This window comes from Halyomorpha halys, unplaced genomic scaffold (genome assembly GCF_000696795.3).
Source record: "Halyomorpha halys isolate HHAL.00 unplaced genomic scaffold, Hhal_1.1 Scaffold29.1, whole genome shotgun sequence".
Lineage (NCBI taxonomy): Eukaryota > Metazoa > Arthropoda > Insecta > Hemiptera > Pentatomidae > Halyomorpha > Halyomorpha halys.
In genome coordinates, this window is record NW_027115892.1 from 1,359,823 (window position 1) to 1,378,745 (window position 18,923).

Genomic DNA, 18,923 nt, shown 5'->3' on the forward strand with positions numbered 1-18,923 from the left:
GAAAGGTTTTTGACTTAAATAAAGATATTGACCTGGGCAAAATAGCCTGCAAGGAGAAAACAATTAATGTGAGAGGAAATTTATGTTGAAGATGTCCCTGAGGATGGTTGGAAGGGCCGAAACGTTGGACACATTAATAAATATATAGTGTTGAGACTATTTTGGATGTTAAATTAATTAATTGATATATATTTTAAGTAATTTTGTACATAGTTTATTTTCTTAAAATAATTTGTTTATGTTCATTTTTTTTTTTGGGGGGGGGGAATTTCAAATAGTTATTTTCTTTTTAAATGTGAATTCAGAGAGGAATATGTCTTGTGAAGACTTCAAGGAAGAGACCCGATTTCAGAAATAAGTGAGACAGATTCACAATATTTAAAGAGACGAATGTTTCAAAAGCGGAGTTTTCAAGCCTCTCATTTAGCTGCTGATGATACCTTGATATTACCTCGGGGTCTTTAAGTTTGACTACAGCAACCTTTTCCATTTTCTTTTCCGGGGTTTTCTCGACATTGGATATCCTTGCCCTGATCTTGGTCACCACAAGGAAATGATCTGTATCCATGGTCGCACCACGGAAAGTACTACAGCTCATAAGATTGGATCTACGCCTCCTGCTGATGAGGATGTGGTCTATTTGATTCACTGTTGTACCATCCGGTGAGTGCCAAGTACCTTTGTGGACCCTCTTTCCAGGGAATAGAGTGCTACCCACTACCAAGTTCTTAGAGGCGGCAAAATTAATCAGCGGCGCCCATTTTCGTATGTCTCTTCGTGTAGACTATGCATTCCAATAGTTGGCCTAAGGACTTCCTCCTTACTAATTTTAGCCTTGAAATCACCCAAGATTACTTTGATGTCACTCTGCAGGCAATTGTCAAAAGCTTAGTCCAGTTGATCACAGAAGGCTTCCTTCTCTTCCTCTGATGACACTTCTGTGGGGGCATAATAACTGATTTAACTGATGCTATTCAATCAACCTCGGTTATCATTTCAACTCGCCCTTTCTATGTTACCTTTTCAGCTGTATACTGTCCTCCTGGTAATAACCTTTCTTATAACCCCCTTGATTCCTTATTCCGAACCCTCGAACTGTTGCAGAAAAATCACAAACATTTCAACAACACCTCTTTGAAACCTTTATTCCACGTCCTGATATCCTTCACCCTATTCACCTTGAATGTATTGAAGCAGAACTTGAAGACAGAAAAAAATAAATAAATAAATTTATATATATAATAATTAACAAAACATTAACTTCTATCAATTTTTTTCCCATCTTTCTGTATCCTTTCCTGCATAGGCCTTCCTTTTCAGGAGTAATAGTCAGCACTTCCCGGAGTGACTAGCTCTATTTGGAGGCGAGTTCTTTCCATTTCTCCTTCCAGATATCCCTGTCCTTAGTAGCTCTCCACCAGAGGGGTCCTGCCATCCTCTTGAATATATTCCTCCATCTTTTCTTTTGACGTTCTCTTCTTCTTCGAAGGTCGTATGTAGTCCATTCTGTGGCAATTTTTGACCATCTGTCATCTTCGAAACAAAGGAGATGCCCTACCCATTTCCATTTTCTCAATCTTGTCATCTTCAGTGTGTCAGTGAGTCCTATCTACATAACTTACTTCCGACATAATTATGTATAAATAAGTAAAAAATAAAATGCTAACGTCCAAGAAAAATTCCAGCAGTTGTAGTTCCTGACACCTTGCCTGATGAAGGCCAAGAGAGAGGCTTTGGCTTGGCAAGAGCAGTGAAGCATCCAGCATCAGGATGTCGATATTCCCACATAGGTTCCCAAACCTTGATTCCATTTTCCAGGCGAAATGTTTGCAGATCTCCTTCTTTTACCTGATGACACAGGGGTGCAAGGAGATAGATAAACAACTGAAAAAAAAAATAATACCACGGTTAAATAAAATCATAATTTATGATGTTTAGAAGTGTAAAAGTAACTTGACAGTTGAACTAGTTATAAAAAATTAATAAAAGATTAATGCAGATATTTTCTAATCATACACATGTATTAATTAATAATTATTCTAAAATTTGAAGAATGATTAGATGGCATACATTTTTTATGGATACCTGTACTAACTATAAGTATATTATCATTACATAATTCAATTCAACTAAGAAAAAACAATCTAATATTCTGTTCAATCAAAAAATAACTATCAAATTATAATCAACAATTGTCATAAATGTAAATTAGCTGTTAAAACAAAATTAGGGTATATTCCTTAGTCAAAAATAACTGAGGTTAAAATAAAACTACTGTTACACTTAATACTATTTATTATATTTCAGAAAATTCCAAGTTAAACAATGTTTTTAACTAATTACTGTTTTACTGAACTACATTACTTTGAAAAAATCAGTAAAATTATTAGCCAGATTATGCCAGCATCTAAGGAAACAATGTGCATTGGAGTCACAGTGGTGTCACTACATAGCTTAACACTTCATTATATCTAGTCACAGCATCTCAGTTAGACACTCTCTAATTCATCTGCACTTGTGACCATCTCCTTCACCTTCAATCTCACTTAAGGCAAGAGCAACCTTTTATTATCAATAATATTTATGTAATCAAACTTTATTATGAAATTTAAGTTTATTTTAAGAATGATTTTACCAACACCCATTATTTAAAATCAGGCCTTCACTGTATTTCAAAATATATAGCTTGAAAAAACTAAACAATGTTTAGAAAAAACTAAAGTTTAAATAGTTTAAAAAACTAAAGTTTAAATACTTTTAATGTGAATTTTTCTTCAGTGATTTGTCAAAATAATTTTTTATACCAGAACTTAAATTAGTTCATTGCTCAATAATAAAATCAGGAAGAATCCATTCCAAGTTAAAATATCTACTAATAAACTTAGCAAACTATTTACTTATAAAATTCCCTAACAACATCCTAATTACTATTCAAACAGTATGAATTATTTTATGAAGAAATATTTAATTTTGAAAAGCTACTTAAAAAATCATTTTTTTTTGTGAGTGCAGAGTGAGAAATTATTAAAGAATTTGAGACCTCCACTTTGAAATCATAAGTGACTTGTTCTCTAAAAATGCTTAGTGAAATCAAAATTTGGTTCTCTCTTTTTAAACCATCTTTTATTTTCAATAAATAAATTAAGTTCTATACAATTAAAATATCTACAATTACTTAGATACATTGCGAAATATAAGACTGAAAAGGAAAATAGAAATCTCAATGTATTTTACACTATTGTCATTCATGTGATTTTTAAACAAATACATCTATGCATTTATATCCACTCTTTTAAAAAAAATTAAACAGATTATAATTTTTATAGAAATCACAGATGGACAAAAATTTTATACAAATATGAATAAGGCAGGATACACTTATCATTATAATTAAACAATACGATATGACATAAAATTACATGCTCAGATTTTATAGCATAAATAACTTTAACTAACCGTAATAGAAGGGATCGAAAACAGATAATAGAATGGGGATGTGTGGTATATTCCATTTTCGTAGTCTGCTTCAGCACATTCTTCAGCAGCATCCAAGATTATCCAATGCAATATGTAAAGTAGCTTACTTTCAGCAGCCCCCAAATTTTGTAAGTTAGTATCCTTCCTAAAAATTAAATAAAAATTTTAAGAATGGAAAGATCTGACAAATTCAACTTATGAAATAAAGATTTGCAAAATTCCAAAATATTCTTAAGTCTATTGTACATATAAATCTAACTAAAGACAATCAATAAGCAATACATACAATTTTTAATACCTTAGGTTTACTCATTTCTAATGGGAAACAATTGTATAAAGAAACTTGTGAATAACCTTATTATTTATTAATCAACAGAAAGTCAAACAGACCTAAAATGTAATAAGAAGCGTATTTTTTTATAATTGCCTTACTAAAAGTGAATTGTTTAAAAATTATAATGACTAACTAAAAACAAATAGAGGTACAATCAATATTTTCCATAGATAAGTCATGAGTATCTTTTTTGTTTTATAGCCATTTGTTATCTTTGATAAAAATATGGATTAATTCAAAAGATTTGATGAAGACTCTGAGAAGTGAAGCACAATATCTTAATCATATGAATAGTTAAGGATTTCAGTGAAAGAGTTAGTTCAATTAAACCTGTTATGGAGTAACGATGCAGTACAGTGCAAAATATGAGGAAATGCTGCCTGTATCAACCTCCAGCGAGGGATAGAGTTGATAGCTTCGGTGAGACTAGGAGATAGGCCGAATTGAAGATTTTGAACCAGAACTTTTTCAAAAGCCTTAAAACAAAAAAAAAAACACCTTCAGAAAACAACTTATTAAAATAAAATAAAAAAACATGTTTCATTTTAGCATGATTCAATAGAATTGAAGTATATTATTATAATTTACATGAACTTAGAAAAATTGCATAAATAAAATAGTTTGGTTTAGAAAATAAAAAACAAACAAAAAACATGCTTGGAGACAAGATCATTTGTGGGAGGAAGAGAAATATTATTTAATAAAATAATATTTTAAAAGAAGCAATTGACTATAATGTTGTATGTGAAATGCATACCTTGCAAGCTTCCTTAAGTTCCTGCCAGTCACATTATAAAGAAAGAACCAAATACAGTATTAATAAATTTAAAACAATATGAGTATAATTAAATTTAAGTGAAAATAATCTCATAACTGTTATAAATTTTAATTAAAAACACATAATTAATAATAGTCTAAATAATGTTTATAAATTAATTGTTATGATTGTCTAATTAAAACATTTGATTAAATTAATAAGCCAAACTAAAAAGATAAACAGAGTATAGACATTTTTCACAAAATACTTCTAAAAATAATTAAATAAAGAAAAGGCTTTCTTAAGAGAAGGTGCCGACATAAAAACCTGCAGTTTATAAAGCCAAAATATTTGGGCCACTTTAAGTGGTCCAGAATAAACATATTTGGCTACTTAAGAAAAATACTTTTTAAAAAATCATACTTTGTTCATGAATTCTTTAATGATTCGGTAATTCAAAAATATTTTATATTGCACCTAGCTAACAAATAGCAGCCATATTTGCTTAATTTTTTTAGTAAACTTTAGAGTTCACACACATGAGCTGTTTTCTAAATTACCCAACACTGTTGTCATAGGACTTTCAAAGATCTCTGAAGGATCTCCATTAAAAATTTCAACTTTTAGATTCAACTCTAGGCAGGTCTGAAAAATTGCTAATTACAGTGAAAAAAATTCTAAATTTCAGTTATAATATCAATTGGGGACCAGCTAAAAATATGAAACTTATTACAAATTATTTTTAAGTTCCCAAGACATCAAGGAATTCACCTACTGAGTATGATTTTTTTCTGAGAGGGTCAGACAACCAGTGGTGGACCACTATAACTGGAATGAGTCATTTATAAAAATGTAATAGCATTCATGAAATATGCTTTAAGCACCATAGTTTGGATTTAAGAGGAAAAATAAAAGTGAAAGTATATTTCTAGGTAATCAGGATTGAAGCATTCATCACAGCCAAAAATCGACAGTAAATATGAGCAAGTATAGGGCACTAATACACACTATGAAACTATTGTAAGCTATTTATACAATGGTAATATTAAATTAAATAAAACATTGTTAGGGTGCACTTGTACCGAGGACATCAGGCTATCCTGTCGAGTCCAGTTACATCTAATCCATCTTGATATTTAATATGATATAGCTTTAGATTGAGACTATTATATATAGACTAGACAGAGTCCTCAATACTGTGAGTGCCTAATATAACCTGTATCAGTGATCACCTTGGACATTTTTTCAAGTGCTGTAGATTGGTGAGTTTTCAAGAAAATATTGTACACTTTTTTAATTGAAATTGCTTGAAAATAATAATTAATAAATATAATATAATTTTCATGATTACTGCAGATTGGTGAGTTCACGATAAAATAATTTATAATTGTTTTTTTCAGACATCTATTAATTACAAGGGAATATAAGAATAATTTTTCCACAATACATTATTATAAAACATAAAATGCTATAATATAAAAAATTATTGTTTATATTGGAGCATTTTATATTATTAATCAGTACCTGCAACAACTACTTAATGATTAGTCTAATGATAAGTCTTCCACGATGCGTTGTTCAGAAAAGGGATTCTGCCAACAGTCACTTCAGTATCTGCATATCCTCAATTCGGCTAACATGACAAACCAATCTTAGTTGTCCTATTTTCATGATATTCAGCACATCTGTTTCTTGAAATAGATGATAAATATCTTGATTGGATCATTTACACCCAACATCTGATGGAGGATTTTTCTCTCAAATGCCTTATATATTTATAAATATATAAAGTAAATATTATATAGCTCTTTATAAGATAAGGATAATATATATTATATATTATATCTCTTTATAAGATAATATAAAGTAAATATATTATAGCTCTTTTTTGACTACATGCCTGGATCTGAGGAGATACCTAAGGCCAAAGTATATATATTATTATCTTCTGTCACCAGAAATCCAAGTTATACAAATTCCCCTATCTTTCCAAATTTATAGAGGGCCATCATGATGATGATCTATCCTAAATCAGGTATTTCCTCAGAAATCATACAATTAATTTTTTTTCGTTGATGTGGTAAACAAACATGTATTTTATTTTTCCCTTTTTTTATCTTTTATGAAATTTAATGATAACAATTATAACACAGCATTCAACTTATTTTAAACTCAGTATAGTATATTTTATAATTATTACAATATGTACTTAGTTTTATACTTATTTCAATATTATATTTATAAAATATTATTAACAATATCCAAACACCAATTCACATTGAACATAAACCCAACAAAATTATGTAGGTGCCTCTCCACTTGACAGATAATCTGCACAGCAAAAGATTGAGGACACTTGCTCAATACAAATTAGATGTGACTGAATTCAACTAGACAGGCTGACATTCATGGAATTAGAATTCGTACTAATTTTTTAACATGTCATAATTAATTTATGTATGCACACCATAAAACAAAAAAAACATTAATCTTATATTCCTTAAAATTTCAAGAAAAATTGTTAATCCTTAAGCATTCCATTGTCTTTATTTTCTCATGAAGATATTCAACTTCAATCCACTTATGAAAGCATTATTGCCTGATAGTAAATTTAATTGATAACTGTTTTAAAAATGTATGTCTATCTATTAATGAAAAATAGTACTTAAGAAAAATAAGCACTAAACAAAATAACTTGCAATTAAAAAGGCAACTTATGTATTGGAGGATATGAGTTGCACAGTTAGGCTCTTCATTTCTCATATATTTATAATCACTCAGTATTTTCATTTTTTAAACCATTATTAAAACAAAACCAGATTAAAAACAAACAGATATTACAAAAAACCTAAGGCAAGAAGAAATTAGTATTTAGTATTTTGGTCACCTCCAAGAAAATAATTGGTTAGAGAAAGAAACATAATTATTCATGCAATTAAGTATGATACAAGGCATATAATTTTTTTACAACACTGTTTCAATGAGCTATTGATGGTGTGTCAATGACCTGATTAACTACTATATGATGTTATGGCAAGGGTAATATACTTATAGTATAGTACATTTATATTTGTATAGCAAATATTTAAAAAAAAGATAAATTTTAATAATGTGAATTAAACATAATAAATATTACTTATGAATGGATAAAATGCAGTAGTAACCTTAACAATCAAACTTTTTAGCCATAAAAAAATTAATCAAACAGAAAGATAAATTTTATTTTCACTACAATTAAATAGAAATGTAACACACTTACGGTCAACTATGATATAATTCATTGTCTGTGTTTTACGCAAAAGGCTAGGGCACTAACAACAAATTATATTGTAGCTTCGTTACTTGTCAGATTGTATTATGACTAAATTAAATGTTTTTTTGCATGAGAATTCGGAAAACTGCCGTCTGTCTCAATTATCATGTTAAGGAAACCTTTATTATTATCTGAATATCTGCGTTTTGTATATTTACATATATTACATATATATTTTCTGGGAATTATAAAATAATAATACAGAAATCACAACAAACATAAGCAAATATAAACAAACATTATTACTTCTATACACAATAAATATTCTCAAACCACATAATTGAGAATACTTATATTTTCATCTTGAAATTAGTACTGGTACTTACATGATGCCCTGGTGCATTTTGGCAGAACTGTAAGCAGTAGATCACGAGAAACAGACGGACAGAAAGCATTGGTTAAGAAAGGACAACACAACAATGAGTGCAGTCTATGTACAATTAGCTTAAACATGTAACACAACATGTAATTAACATATGAATGACATAAACACTATAGCATATATATGATATTTTCTTTAATAAGTTAGCAACAATTATGCAATAAAAAACGTACCATACATGAGGATTCATGCAGTTTGCCAAGTTTTGGCCTAGTGAAAGGGCTGAAAAAGAGGAATATTTTATATTTTTTGTTAAATATAAAAAATGCAGTGATTAAATAATTTTTAAAAAAAAATTTATCATAATAAAATAGTTCATGCTATTTTTTTAGAACTAAAACAAACAAATTGTGAAAACAATAAAAAATCAAATATTGTAACTACTAGATTTAAAAAAGTGAAGAATATAAAATAAAATGGGTCATTTGGTCGTAAAACATGGTAACTGCAAAAATGAAAAGTTTTACAAAGTTAAATTTTTTGTTAATTATCATATTTTACTTTCAACCAGCAATCACTAACCATTACCTAATACAACATTATTGTTTTAAAAAAATGAATTTCCTAAAGATTCTTTCAACAATATACAAAAAAGCCGATGATGCCAAAAAACTGCAATTCATAAAAAATTCCAGCTACCATATTTTACAACCGAACACCTTAAATGATAAAGATTTATTGAAATTAAGAATAATAATTTAAAGAAAGGAAAGATGATTCAGCCTATTTTATAAAGAAGTATGTTATTGGGTAAAATAGTTCATAATTTATCACTCAATAGATATCGTAACATAAAACACTTGAAAAAAAATTATTAGCCTTTGTCAACTGGAAAGAGTCTGAGACTTCAGCCTTTTGTTAGAGTAAGAACATCCATTTAGAAAACTATGGTAGACTGGTGAATATATCAGTAGCTTTTCCTAAGTAAACACAGGCAAAAGCGATAGAAACTCAACTTGTACACTCATGGACCCCTTATTCTCATTTGATTTGCTTGAGGAGGCATTTTTGTGTACATAAAAGAAAATTATAGGTTCAACCTGTTTTATTATAATTTTATTTGGTGAGGAGGAGCTACAGCAAAGTGATAGATAAAGGAGGTACAAAAAGAGATCTTTGACATTATGTAAAATAAATAGATGAGGAGTGTAGAAAAAAAAAATTAATATTCATGGTTTGCTTGATTAGTGTCACATCTAACAAAAAAGTTTTTTTTATTTTGTGTTTGAGGTATTTCATAGATTATACCATAGATTAGAGTTCATTTGTAACAATTCTTAATACCTTTGGAACAGTCGGGTGATCTCAGTAATGAAAGTAACTGCCTTCTACAGTACTACCTTTGGAATACATCCAATTATAAATAAAATCAAAATTTGTTTTTCAAATGTGCCGCTATTCATGCAAAGCAGCGACATATATTGTTTTATTTACTGTAGAGACACACAACAGAGACTGAAGAAAGTTGTGATACTAAGCAGTATATATTCCTTCTTCTATAGATCATAGATTTTTATGATTGAGGTGCAATTGGTTAAGTTCATCAATAAAGAAAAAGAAGGAACAAGAGAGGATAGTTTTATAAAAGCAACTTCTGAAAGAGAGTGAGTAGGATAATTTCATTTGTAATAAAAGATATCCAATCTATTACAGATAGACTGCAGAGCACATCATAATAAACTGCATCATCTTTGAGGCAATAATGGGAACCAAACTTATCCTCATAGATTATAGTTTCCCTCAATCATTCCATTTTTGTTTTGGAGGAAGACAACCTTTCTTGGAAGATAATTAAACAGAAGAGGAAGGAGATGGAGTCAGAAAATCTCTAAGAATAAAGGACAGGGGTCCAAAAGATGTAATCCAGATGTATAGATAGTGCAGTGTAAGTTACCAACATTAGAGTTAACTAAAATTGAATTGAACAAACAAACCTGACCAATCTACAAGCAAAAAGAGATTACTATTGGGCTCCATGTTCCTTCTTTGGTGTCCCGGTCATAAAGTAGTGTAATTGTCAGTAAGGACTGATACTAATTTTGAGATTCAAGAAGTTAAGCATATTATTTTTTCATGAGAAAGGTAGGTAGTTCATTATAAGCACTACAACTTATTTTCAATTAAAACTTGATATTCAGGAAAAAACTTTATGGTAAATAGTAAATTTGAAATAAGAAAGGTTTGTCCTATGCTATAGTGTTGATTTTGTCTATCTACTTTAGGTTATTAAATAGATGTGTTAAATCTTTCTGTGTACAAGTAAAAATGTGATACATTTTTGTTACATTAAAATGTGATTTTTGGGTTAGCTAGTATATTCTAATGTCAATAGTTAATTTTAATACCAATATGTAATTTTTTACATAATTACCTCGAGCAAAAAAGAGGATCTGTTTTAATTAGTATGTCTGTGCCAAATGCCAATTTACATAATAAATGAAAAAAAATGTACATAAAAAAATAAAAGGAGGGATAGTTCAAGTAGAATATTGAAAAATCTTTATCTGATGTGTTTACTACCTAGTTGTAGAAAGAGCATATACCTTCATACATTAGTTAGCACATAACAGGGTAAAATTTCTAATACTAAATTTACTAACTTAGTCACTAAATTTATAATTAATTTATTTTTTAAGAATCATAATATCATACCATCAAATACTGTCATAAAAAATGCTTTTTGAGGATAAAAATGAAGTAAAATATTTAGGAAAACAGATTTAGTCCAGGAATAAGATTCATCATTAGAATAAAATTTAATAAAATAAAAATTGGATGCTGTGGCATATGTTAAATGAGGCACTACAATAACCAAAAAATGCTTAATATAGAAATAAAAGCTCTTAAAATGAATATTCATTCAAGACAGAAAAATACCATACAATTAATTTTAAATTGTAGGAAGATCTTGACATCTTTGTTTCAATCAGACAACCCTGACAAAGACATGCAAAGTAGGGTGAAACGTAGGTTAACAATAAATAGTTCTTATTACTATTATGATACTTTTATTGACCGCCACCTGGACTATCTTCCTACAATCTACTTCATACGGTCAACTATCTTCTTCCAATTTAATTTTAAAAATTTAATAACAATGGTGATCAGATTGCTAAGATCATAGGTATTCTATCAACAGAAAAGATTGAACTCTTTCTAAAGAACAAATCAAAGAAATTGTCGCCATTACATGAAATAGAATTTTAGAAATTCATTCAAATTCCAAAATCGTGTTGCGCCAATGACAATATCAACTGGAATGTAAAGTTATACTCCTTATTCATTTTAGATAACCTTAATATATTCTAAAGTATTTTGGGGGTACTAAAACACAAAGGATGGCTTCTTTATTTACCTCTCATGAATATGAACTAAGCCTAAAAAATTTTTAAAAAAAGAAAAAGAAAAAAGGAAGTGGATAGTGATGGAAGGTTATGAATTCAGTAAAATTTTCAACTTGTTTTTTTTAGTCATTTGTTTATTCAATGGAGTAATTTTCACTCCAAAGGGCAACTTGCTTTCTTTTAAAGTATTCTTGCTCGAATAGAAGTGAATTTATCATCTTAAGATAAATAATTGAACCCAATTATCTTTTCATTTGAGGACAGGTTTAATAAATTTAAAATGATGACGAAATGCAATGAAAATTATTATAAATAACAAATTAAATATCTCCTCAAAAATTAACAAAGGAATTAAGTATAGCTAAATATTTTCTTTAATCCCCATCAAATTGAATACTACCTAGTCTGCTGCCATAGGAAGATCTGTATTGGGATGGGCAAAGCTTGCCCTGTATCTGATGTCAAACCTTCTTTCCAATCCATGGAGAAGTTTGCCAGCTTCCAGCTCCAGCAATCAATCAATACTGAGCATGCGCCTTTCCGATTGTTACAGATTACAGTAGTCAACAATTTAAATCATATTTATCTTCGGAAAGGATGTTGGAATAAAAGAAAAAAGTATATTTCTCCCTTAAGTCAAAATATCCATGTAATATTTAAGTTATCATATTGTAAAAATGTGATCTAAAACAAAACTACATTCTGTTACAAAGTTATGTTATGTTACTGATGATTTATTTTGTTTTTATCATTTAGAACTATCAGAATGAAATTTACTAAGGTATAAGAATAAATCTATCTGTGATTAACAAGAAAATATTAATTATCAATCTCTTTTCTAGTCATTTCCAAAGATGCCACGGAGGAATAAGAAATTGGGGACACTTCCCTCTGATAAACCTGTTTTCACATGTCGCGCTAAATTAATATATATATTTTATTGCTTGTTCTAAATTTTTATTGTGCTTGTTCAACAGGAGTTTTTATGATCATCAAAACGTCCTGAGCAAGCGCTGTAATGTTTTTCCAGCATAAAATCTGTACTCCGCATAAGCCCGCCAATTTGCTGATTGTCAAAACTCGTCTTGTTACAAGACAATTGTACAAAAATTTCTTTAATATATATATACATATATTATTTTATTTCAAGAAAAATGGAACGATGATCTTTTTGATATTTTCAAATAAAATTTTGATTTTATTTTTCTTCCTATATGTTTCTCCGAGTCGTTTCTTCCATGATGACAGCAAATTGCACTAGCTATTAATTTCGAGGTTTTTTAAAAATTAATTTTGGAAGGTATTTCAAATTCTCCTATTATATCCTTAAACTTCACTTTTTTATTTAAAAAATAAATACAGAGTAAACTAGCGGTTTTTTTTCCATTTATCACTTTAAGGAAGCTGAGATATAAATTTCAGATTTCTCTGACTTCCGTAAGTGTCAAGAGACCAGAGTCTCAAAAAGAGTAAAAAATATGGTGAAAAGTAATTCTCTTTGATAATATTGCTATTAAAATATGCAGTAATATTTTGGTTACTCGCTTTAAAAAAAAAAAAAGAGGTTAACAGTTAAATGGATGAAATTTGATAGCTCAGATTAAAAAATATATGAACTATTAATAACATGTATTAGTTGAAAACGATATATAACTACCCAGCTATAGTCTGAACTAGTCAAGTTTTTTTTCAGCTGTTCACGAAAATTTCCAAAGTTCAAGTCAACGGTTTTTAATCTCTATGCCCTCTTGTGTAAAAAATATTGCAGTATATTATAAAAAACAAAGGCACATTTGTGACCATATTAATATTTATTACTTACGTGGGACTGTTTTTTTTTATAAAACGCGTGAACCGACTCGATCTTGGAAATGGGTTACGGCTTCCTATCAAAGTATTTCGATATTTTATTTATATTACGTGAACTTCCAGAAGGTAAACTGTATTACAACTTTAGTCCAAACTGTAGTAATGTAACTAGCTTCTAATATTAACACTTCTTACAATGAATAACGATTCCTATCGTTATCCTTTAAAATTTAAGTTAGTAAACATTTTCTTTAATAATAATCTAGCACAATTTTTTATAACCGACCGTTGCTAATAACACCCTGGCCTTTTCAGAGATTACTTTTGTTGAAAGTATTATAATTCCTGTTGGGAACGAACGGCATCTCCAAATCCATGAAAAAATATTTTTGCGATAATTCATTCAAAATTAGATTTCCTTATATACTAATCTTCGGGGAAGAATCCATCTAATGAATTTCTAGGCTTTCCGAACTTAGTATGCTGGCGTTCCAAGTCTTTGAACAGACATACCTCCATATTATTTTATATTGGTACTAGGAATAATGGGGAGAACATGTTGAGCTAGTGGGCCTTTTGTCTTTTTTTTACCAACCCCAAGACAGACCAATGGAATGACTCTTTTTATAACTTTTATTCATCTATATCGAACCTTTTTGACTGTCTAATGAAATTTAAAAAGGATATCCAATCTGTAGAGGATGCCTCATATTCTAGGATTCTATCAGAGCTTTGGAGTCTATGTATTAGTGACGCGTACTGGTCATAATCTGCTATGTAATGTAGGGCAGTTTCTGGATCCACTCACCATAAGTAAGTGGCAGGTTTAATCGCGAACAACTCAACAAATCTTAAGATGTATTTAAAGTCTGCAATGACCTGTAAGAACTCCTATTAGCAATTGGAGTTTATTTCTGTTTAGTGCTAGCAGTCACTTAGTTCTGGAAGTAGAGAGTTTAGTTATTGGAGTTCTGGCAATGGTCAGATTCTCCACTCAAGTTTTGCGGCTTTAGCGTTCTTGCTCAGCCTCCACTGGCTCACTACCAGTAATGCAGCGAGAAAGATACTCTGCTCTACCTCCTACACGTGGGGGATAGAGTGGGCTCAGGGATTCTCATGTTGATTCTGTAAATATTGTATATAACGGTGTAAATGTGACTAGGGATTATATCTGTAACCCCAGTGAATATGTGGTTAAGTCAAAATTCCTTACTTTTCAGGGGACAACTTTTAAAGTTTGAACATTTATGTAAAATCAGGTGTTTGTGGTAAATCATCGAAATTTCGTCAATACTACCAAAACGTTGGTAACTTGTTACTTGTTTTACACCAATTTGATATGTCTTATCACTAATTAGATAATAGAGTTAACTAATTGTTCACCGACCGTTGACAACAGACTTGACCAATAACTCTGTTTTAAAACGTTGACTGACTTAGACACTTATGCACAATGAAGATGTTGCCTCTGTAGATTCTCTTAGACCACTTAACTCATTTTGACCAAAATTCGACTTAACCACATATTCACTGGGGTGACAGATATTATTTTGATTATTATTTATTTTTCATACATAGTTTGATTATGTTCATTGTCTTATCTTTCGGTTTGTATATATTTTAAGAGAGATTTTATTTATTTTTAAGTGCTTTTCTTTTTTCATTTATTTATTTCTTTTTATTTAATATGAATGTGATCATTTATCACTATCACCTATTACCCACAACTTTGAGGCAGATTGTAATATCAATAAAAAATTTTAAAAAAAAGTTATTAGTATCTTGGCATGTCTTAGCCCTTACATTCCCTCCAGTCCTTGTTATCTTCCATGTCCAATCTCAAGACTTCTTTACGCTAATGCCTTTTAGAGATGCCTATGAAAGGTTTTGACCCCATAGAAGGATGCTCAGCCCCGCTTCTAGCTAGCTGGAACACTGGCTTCAACTTTCTCATTAACTTAAGCTTCTTAGAGCTCACCAATGACTCTGTTTGCAGTGTTTGTAATCCCTGTTTGCACTCTCTCACCAATGCAGAAGGACCATATTATTTTATTATCATTATTTTTGTTTCCTTAGAAAACCAACAATTTTGTTTTTTAACATCGTTAGGGTACCCAATGAAACTTAATCAACATAAATTGGCATGATGTACTATTAAACTGATTGATATCCTGTACAAATTTGGCAAGAAAGGACATTTTTTTTCAATTCTCTTCATTTCTCTATAGCACTATTTTCCAAATTTTCGACAACTGTGTACCCCTTATAAAATTTTCGTAATACTGAGAACTCTTTATCAATCAATTGAATTCACTTCAGTAAAAATCAAAATATAATTTCTGTTTTCTTTTTTAGTGCATAAATACAAAAAAAAAAAAAAAAAATCCAAACTTACAAAAATGTGTTGTAAAATTTATAATGTAAATTTCATTAGTTTCTGTTTGTCGGTTTCTACTATAATTAGGTTTAGGAGTTCCAAACTTCACACTCTATGACCCATGTGGATAGAATCACAGCGACCAAAGACATCTACGCATACAAACAAAACCATAACCACACAACACTGACAATGAAGTTTTCTTTATTTTTTAATCTAATTTTTAAAAATGACCATTTGTTGGTACTTAATGCGCTGCTATACCGTTCATCCGACTGTGATGGAGCTTTTTGCGAAATTTTCAGGATTATTCCGGCAAGAATTGTACGCTGAAATGAAAAGTATTAATAAAATTAAACATTTTTGGTGCGTATCTCAAAAAGTATACATTTTTTCATAATTATTAAAAGTCAATTGATTTTTCTCTTTCTGAAGAATAAGAAAACAATATTATTGATTCTATTGAATAATAATTTTTATTCACTAAAAATTTTAAAAAAATAATGAGGATTTCAGTAAAGTTTTCATCAGTAAGTAAAGTAGGTCATCAAGTTTTTTTTTAGTATCATAAGCAAATCATATTCGTTTTTAGCATCGTCTGAAACCCTCAAATACTATTTTTCAAATAAATTAAAAATTATAAATTTTTCACGTTAATTTATTTGGAAGATTTTTTTTTTCGTAACTTCTCTGCATTTTATCTAATCCCTACGTTGATACAACCGTTAGAAGGTTGAATGTCTCCTCTTTTAACCTACTTTAGCAAAATTTACTGCCAAGTTTGGTATAAATTGGTTGAGTCGTGATGAAGTTAATTCTATTTTTTTTTTCGTTTTATCACTTCATCTATATATTGATTGATATCAAGGTTTCAGTAGTATTAAATTAATGCAAGTACATCCTCAAATATAGTAATAGTGAAGCATTGCCGGATCTGATAGTTTGTAATAAAAAAAAAGTATGCCAAGTACATGGATCAGTAATACTTCCTCACTATTTCTTCTGTTTTTATTTTTTGAAAATTTCATTTTCTGTAAATTACCTTTTTCTGTATATTTCTATTTTTTTTCTCTTACCTTCAGCATTGTCGTAATGAGCACGCACAATACTAATATATGAAAATGAAGATTGTCCTCTGTCAAGTATATATGTATTGTACGTTCTTATTTAAAAAAGAAAAGTATTATCTTTCTATTTCGTACGTAATAATCTGCATTTCAAGTTTTCCGAATAAACCAACAGAACAAGCCACTGTTAAAACTTAGGTGTATCCAGAAAATTAGTTCTCTGCATTAACAGGCGAAAGTGGTAGATAAAATCAGAAAAAAATATATACGAGATCATTTCAGTGCCAATTCCCAAATTTGGAGCAAATTGGACAAGCTGTTTACGAAATATGGGCATAACAAAGGAAATACGTTTACGCATGAGTTAGCGAAAGTAATGGGCAAATCTGATACATTATCAATAAGGGCTAACTGGCACGATACTTGAAAGTTTCTTCAGATCTACAGTTCGGTCGATTAGGCCCAAATACAAATTTGACGATTGATATACAGACACAAAACCAAATTTGTTCTTTCATCGTGAAAATTTCGCTTCTAAGGATGTAATTTTCTTTTAATTATTGCATCAATAAAAAGCTTCTCTACCTTTGTTACTGGGGAGGCAAAAGAGTAAGCTCCTAGGTAGGGCCGCACCGTAGCTCAGAGGTTAGGCGCAAATCTATCGATCTGTGGTCTACGGGCGGTGCCGGTACGGATTCGGCCTTGGGGCGTTGACTTTTTCATTAAGCGGCGGTCTCACAAAATGAAAAACTTGGCCCCCAACCATGGTTAGAATAGGTTTGGTCACCTGTAGATAATCATGCGAACATCATCTTCGACGCAAAAAAACTTCTAGTTAAATCGGTCAAAACCTGGAGCAGTTTGTACACCCACCAAACTCTTCTGTACCCCTGGAGATATACATAGCAATCTTTGGGAAACACTGTCCTTTAGTATTAGATAGGTCATTTTTTACGAAGAATTTACGGTTTTATGTGATTTATTGTCACTATAGATGTGGATCCCTCAGTAATAAGTCGTTAAAGTATGCACACTCTTATGGATAACATATATTTTTGAAAAAATTTCATTTTTAGGAAGTGAGATGTAATTGTAGCCAGTAAAAAAAACAAAAAAAAAAAACAGGTAAAATCAAACATCAAACTTATATTTCGGGACAAAAATAATTTCTTAAACTAATGATGTAGAAGTTCTTATGTTTGGTTTCCTGAAAAATATCTCATTTGTCTTAGTAAAAATTTCATTGAATGCATAATATTCCTGTTCTTTAAAATTTTGGATTTCTTACTGACATAACTGTCCTCTTTAGTTGTTAAGGCTTATATTATAACTGTAAATTAGTTGATGCATTCATAGGATATCACAAAGTCATAAAACTCTTCTAATATTCAAGTACTTAAAACCATTAGATTGATCAATTTTTAAAAGTAAATTAGAGTATTGAAATAAAAATAGACTCTTTGCGCCGTTTTTCTCTATCCTCTTGCAAATGCCCATGATCACAGGATCTTAATAATAACCCAGTTTCATAATAACCCTTACTCTTTAGAGTATCATAATAACCGATAATACTAGAATTTTCAGAAGATCTTTGATTGACGATGTGTAATAATAAAAGGAAGATGGTTTGGGTGCGGTCATAGAAAAAAATCAAATAGTAATAAAACTGTTTAATGTGATCCAACGTTTTGCTCCACCTTGCAGGGTTCCAGCGGGGCTAAAAAGGATACAAACGCTTAAATATGGTAAAAAGTAAGAAAATAGATAAAATGTAACTAAGTTGTGGTTAATGATTTAAAATACGTGAAAATTTCTACAACAATGAACAATATAAATTAAAGAAAATAATAAAAGATATACAGTGAAAAGATAATATTCGCAAATTTAAGAAAATAGTAAAAATAGACAAACATTAAATGATAAAATACTTAATATGGGGGAGAAATTATATTTTTTTAAATAAATAAATAAAAATATGGATAAAATACAATACAGTTTTCATTAATTGTTTAAAACCTTTTTATAATTCTAATTTAATTTACATTGTTTATTTTTGTAGAAAT

At 29.8% G+C, this 18,923-nt stretch overlaps 1 protein-coding gene across 8 annotated transcripts in view; it reads right to left on the reverse strand.

The window, feature by feature from the left end:
• unc80 (unc80, NALCN channel complex subunit) overlaps nt 1–12,195 on the reverse strand; it is a gene marked incomplete at its 3' end in the record, with an annotated part of 94,437 nt that extends 82,242 nt beyond the window's left edge. For all 8 annotated transcript variants that reach the window (XM_014426304.3, XM_067052886.1, XM_024361893.2 and 5 more), the window contains 7 exon segments: nt 1,668–1,884; nt 3,457–3,622; nt 4,142–4,287; nt 4,569–4,589; nt 8,208–8,234; nt 8,437–8,485; nt 12,008–12,195. In XM_014426304.3, the coding sequence (XP_014281790.1) occupies nt 1,668–1,884; nt 3,457–3,622; nt 4,142–4,287; nt 4,569–4,589; nt 8,208–8,234; nt 8,437–8,485; nt 12,008–12,090 (709 nt within the window). In that variant the 5' untranslated portion in view covers nt 12,091–12,195.
• Between the last annotated feature and the right edge of the window lie 6,728 nt (nt 12,196–18,923).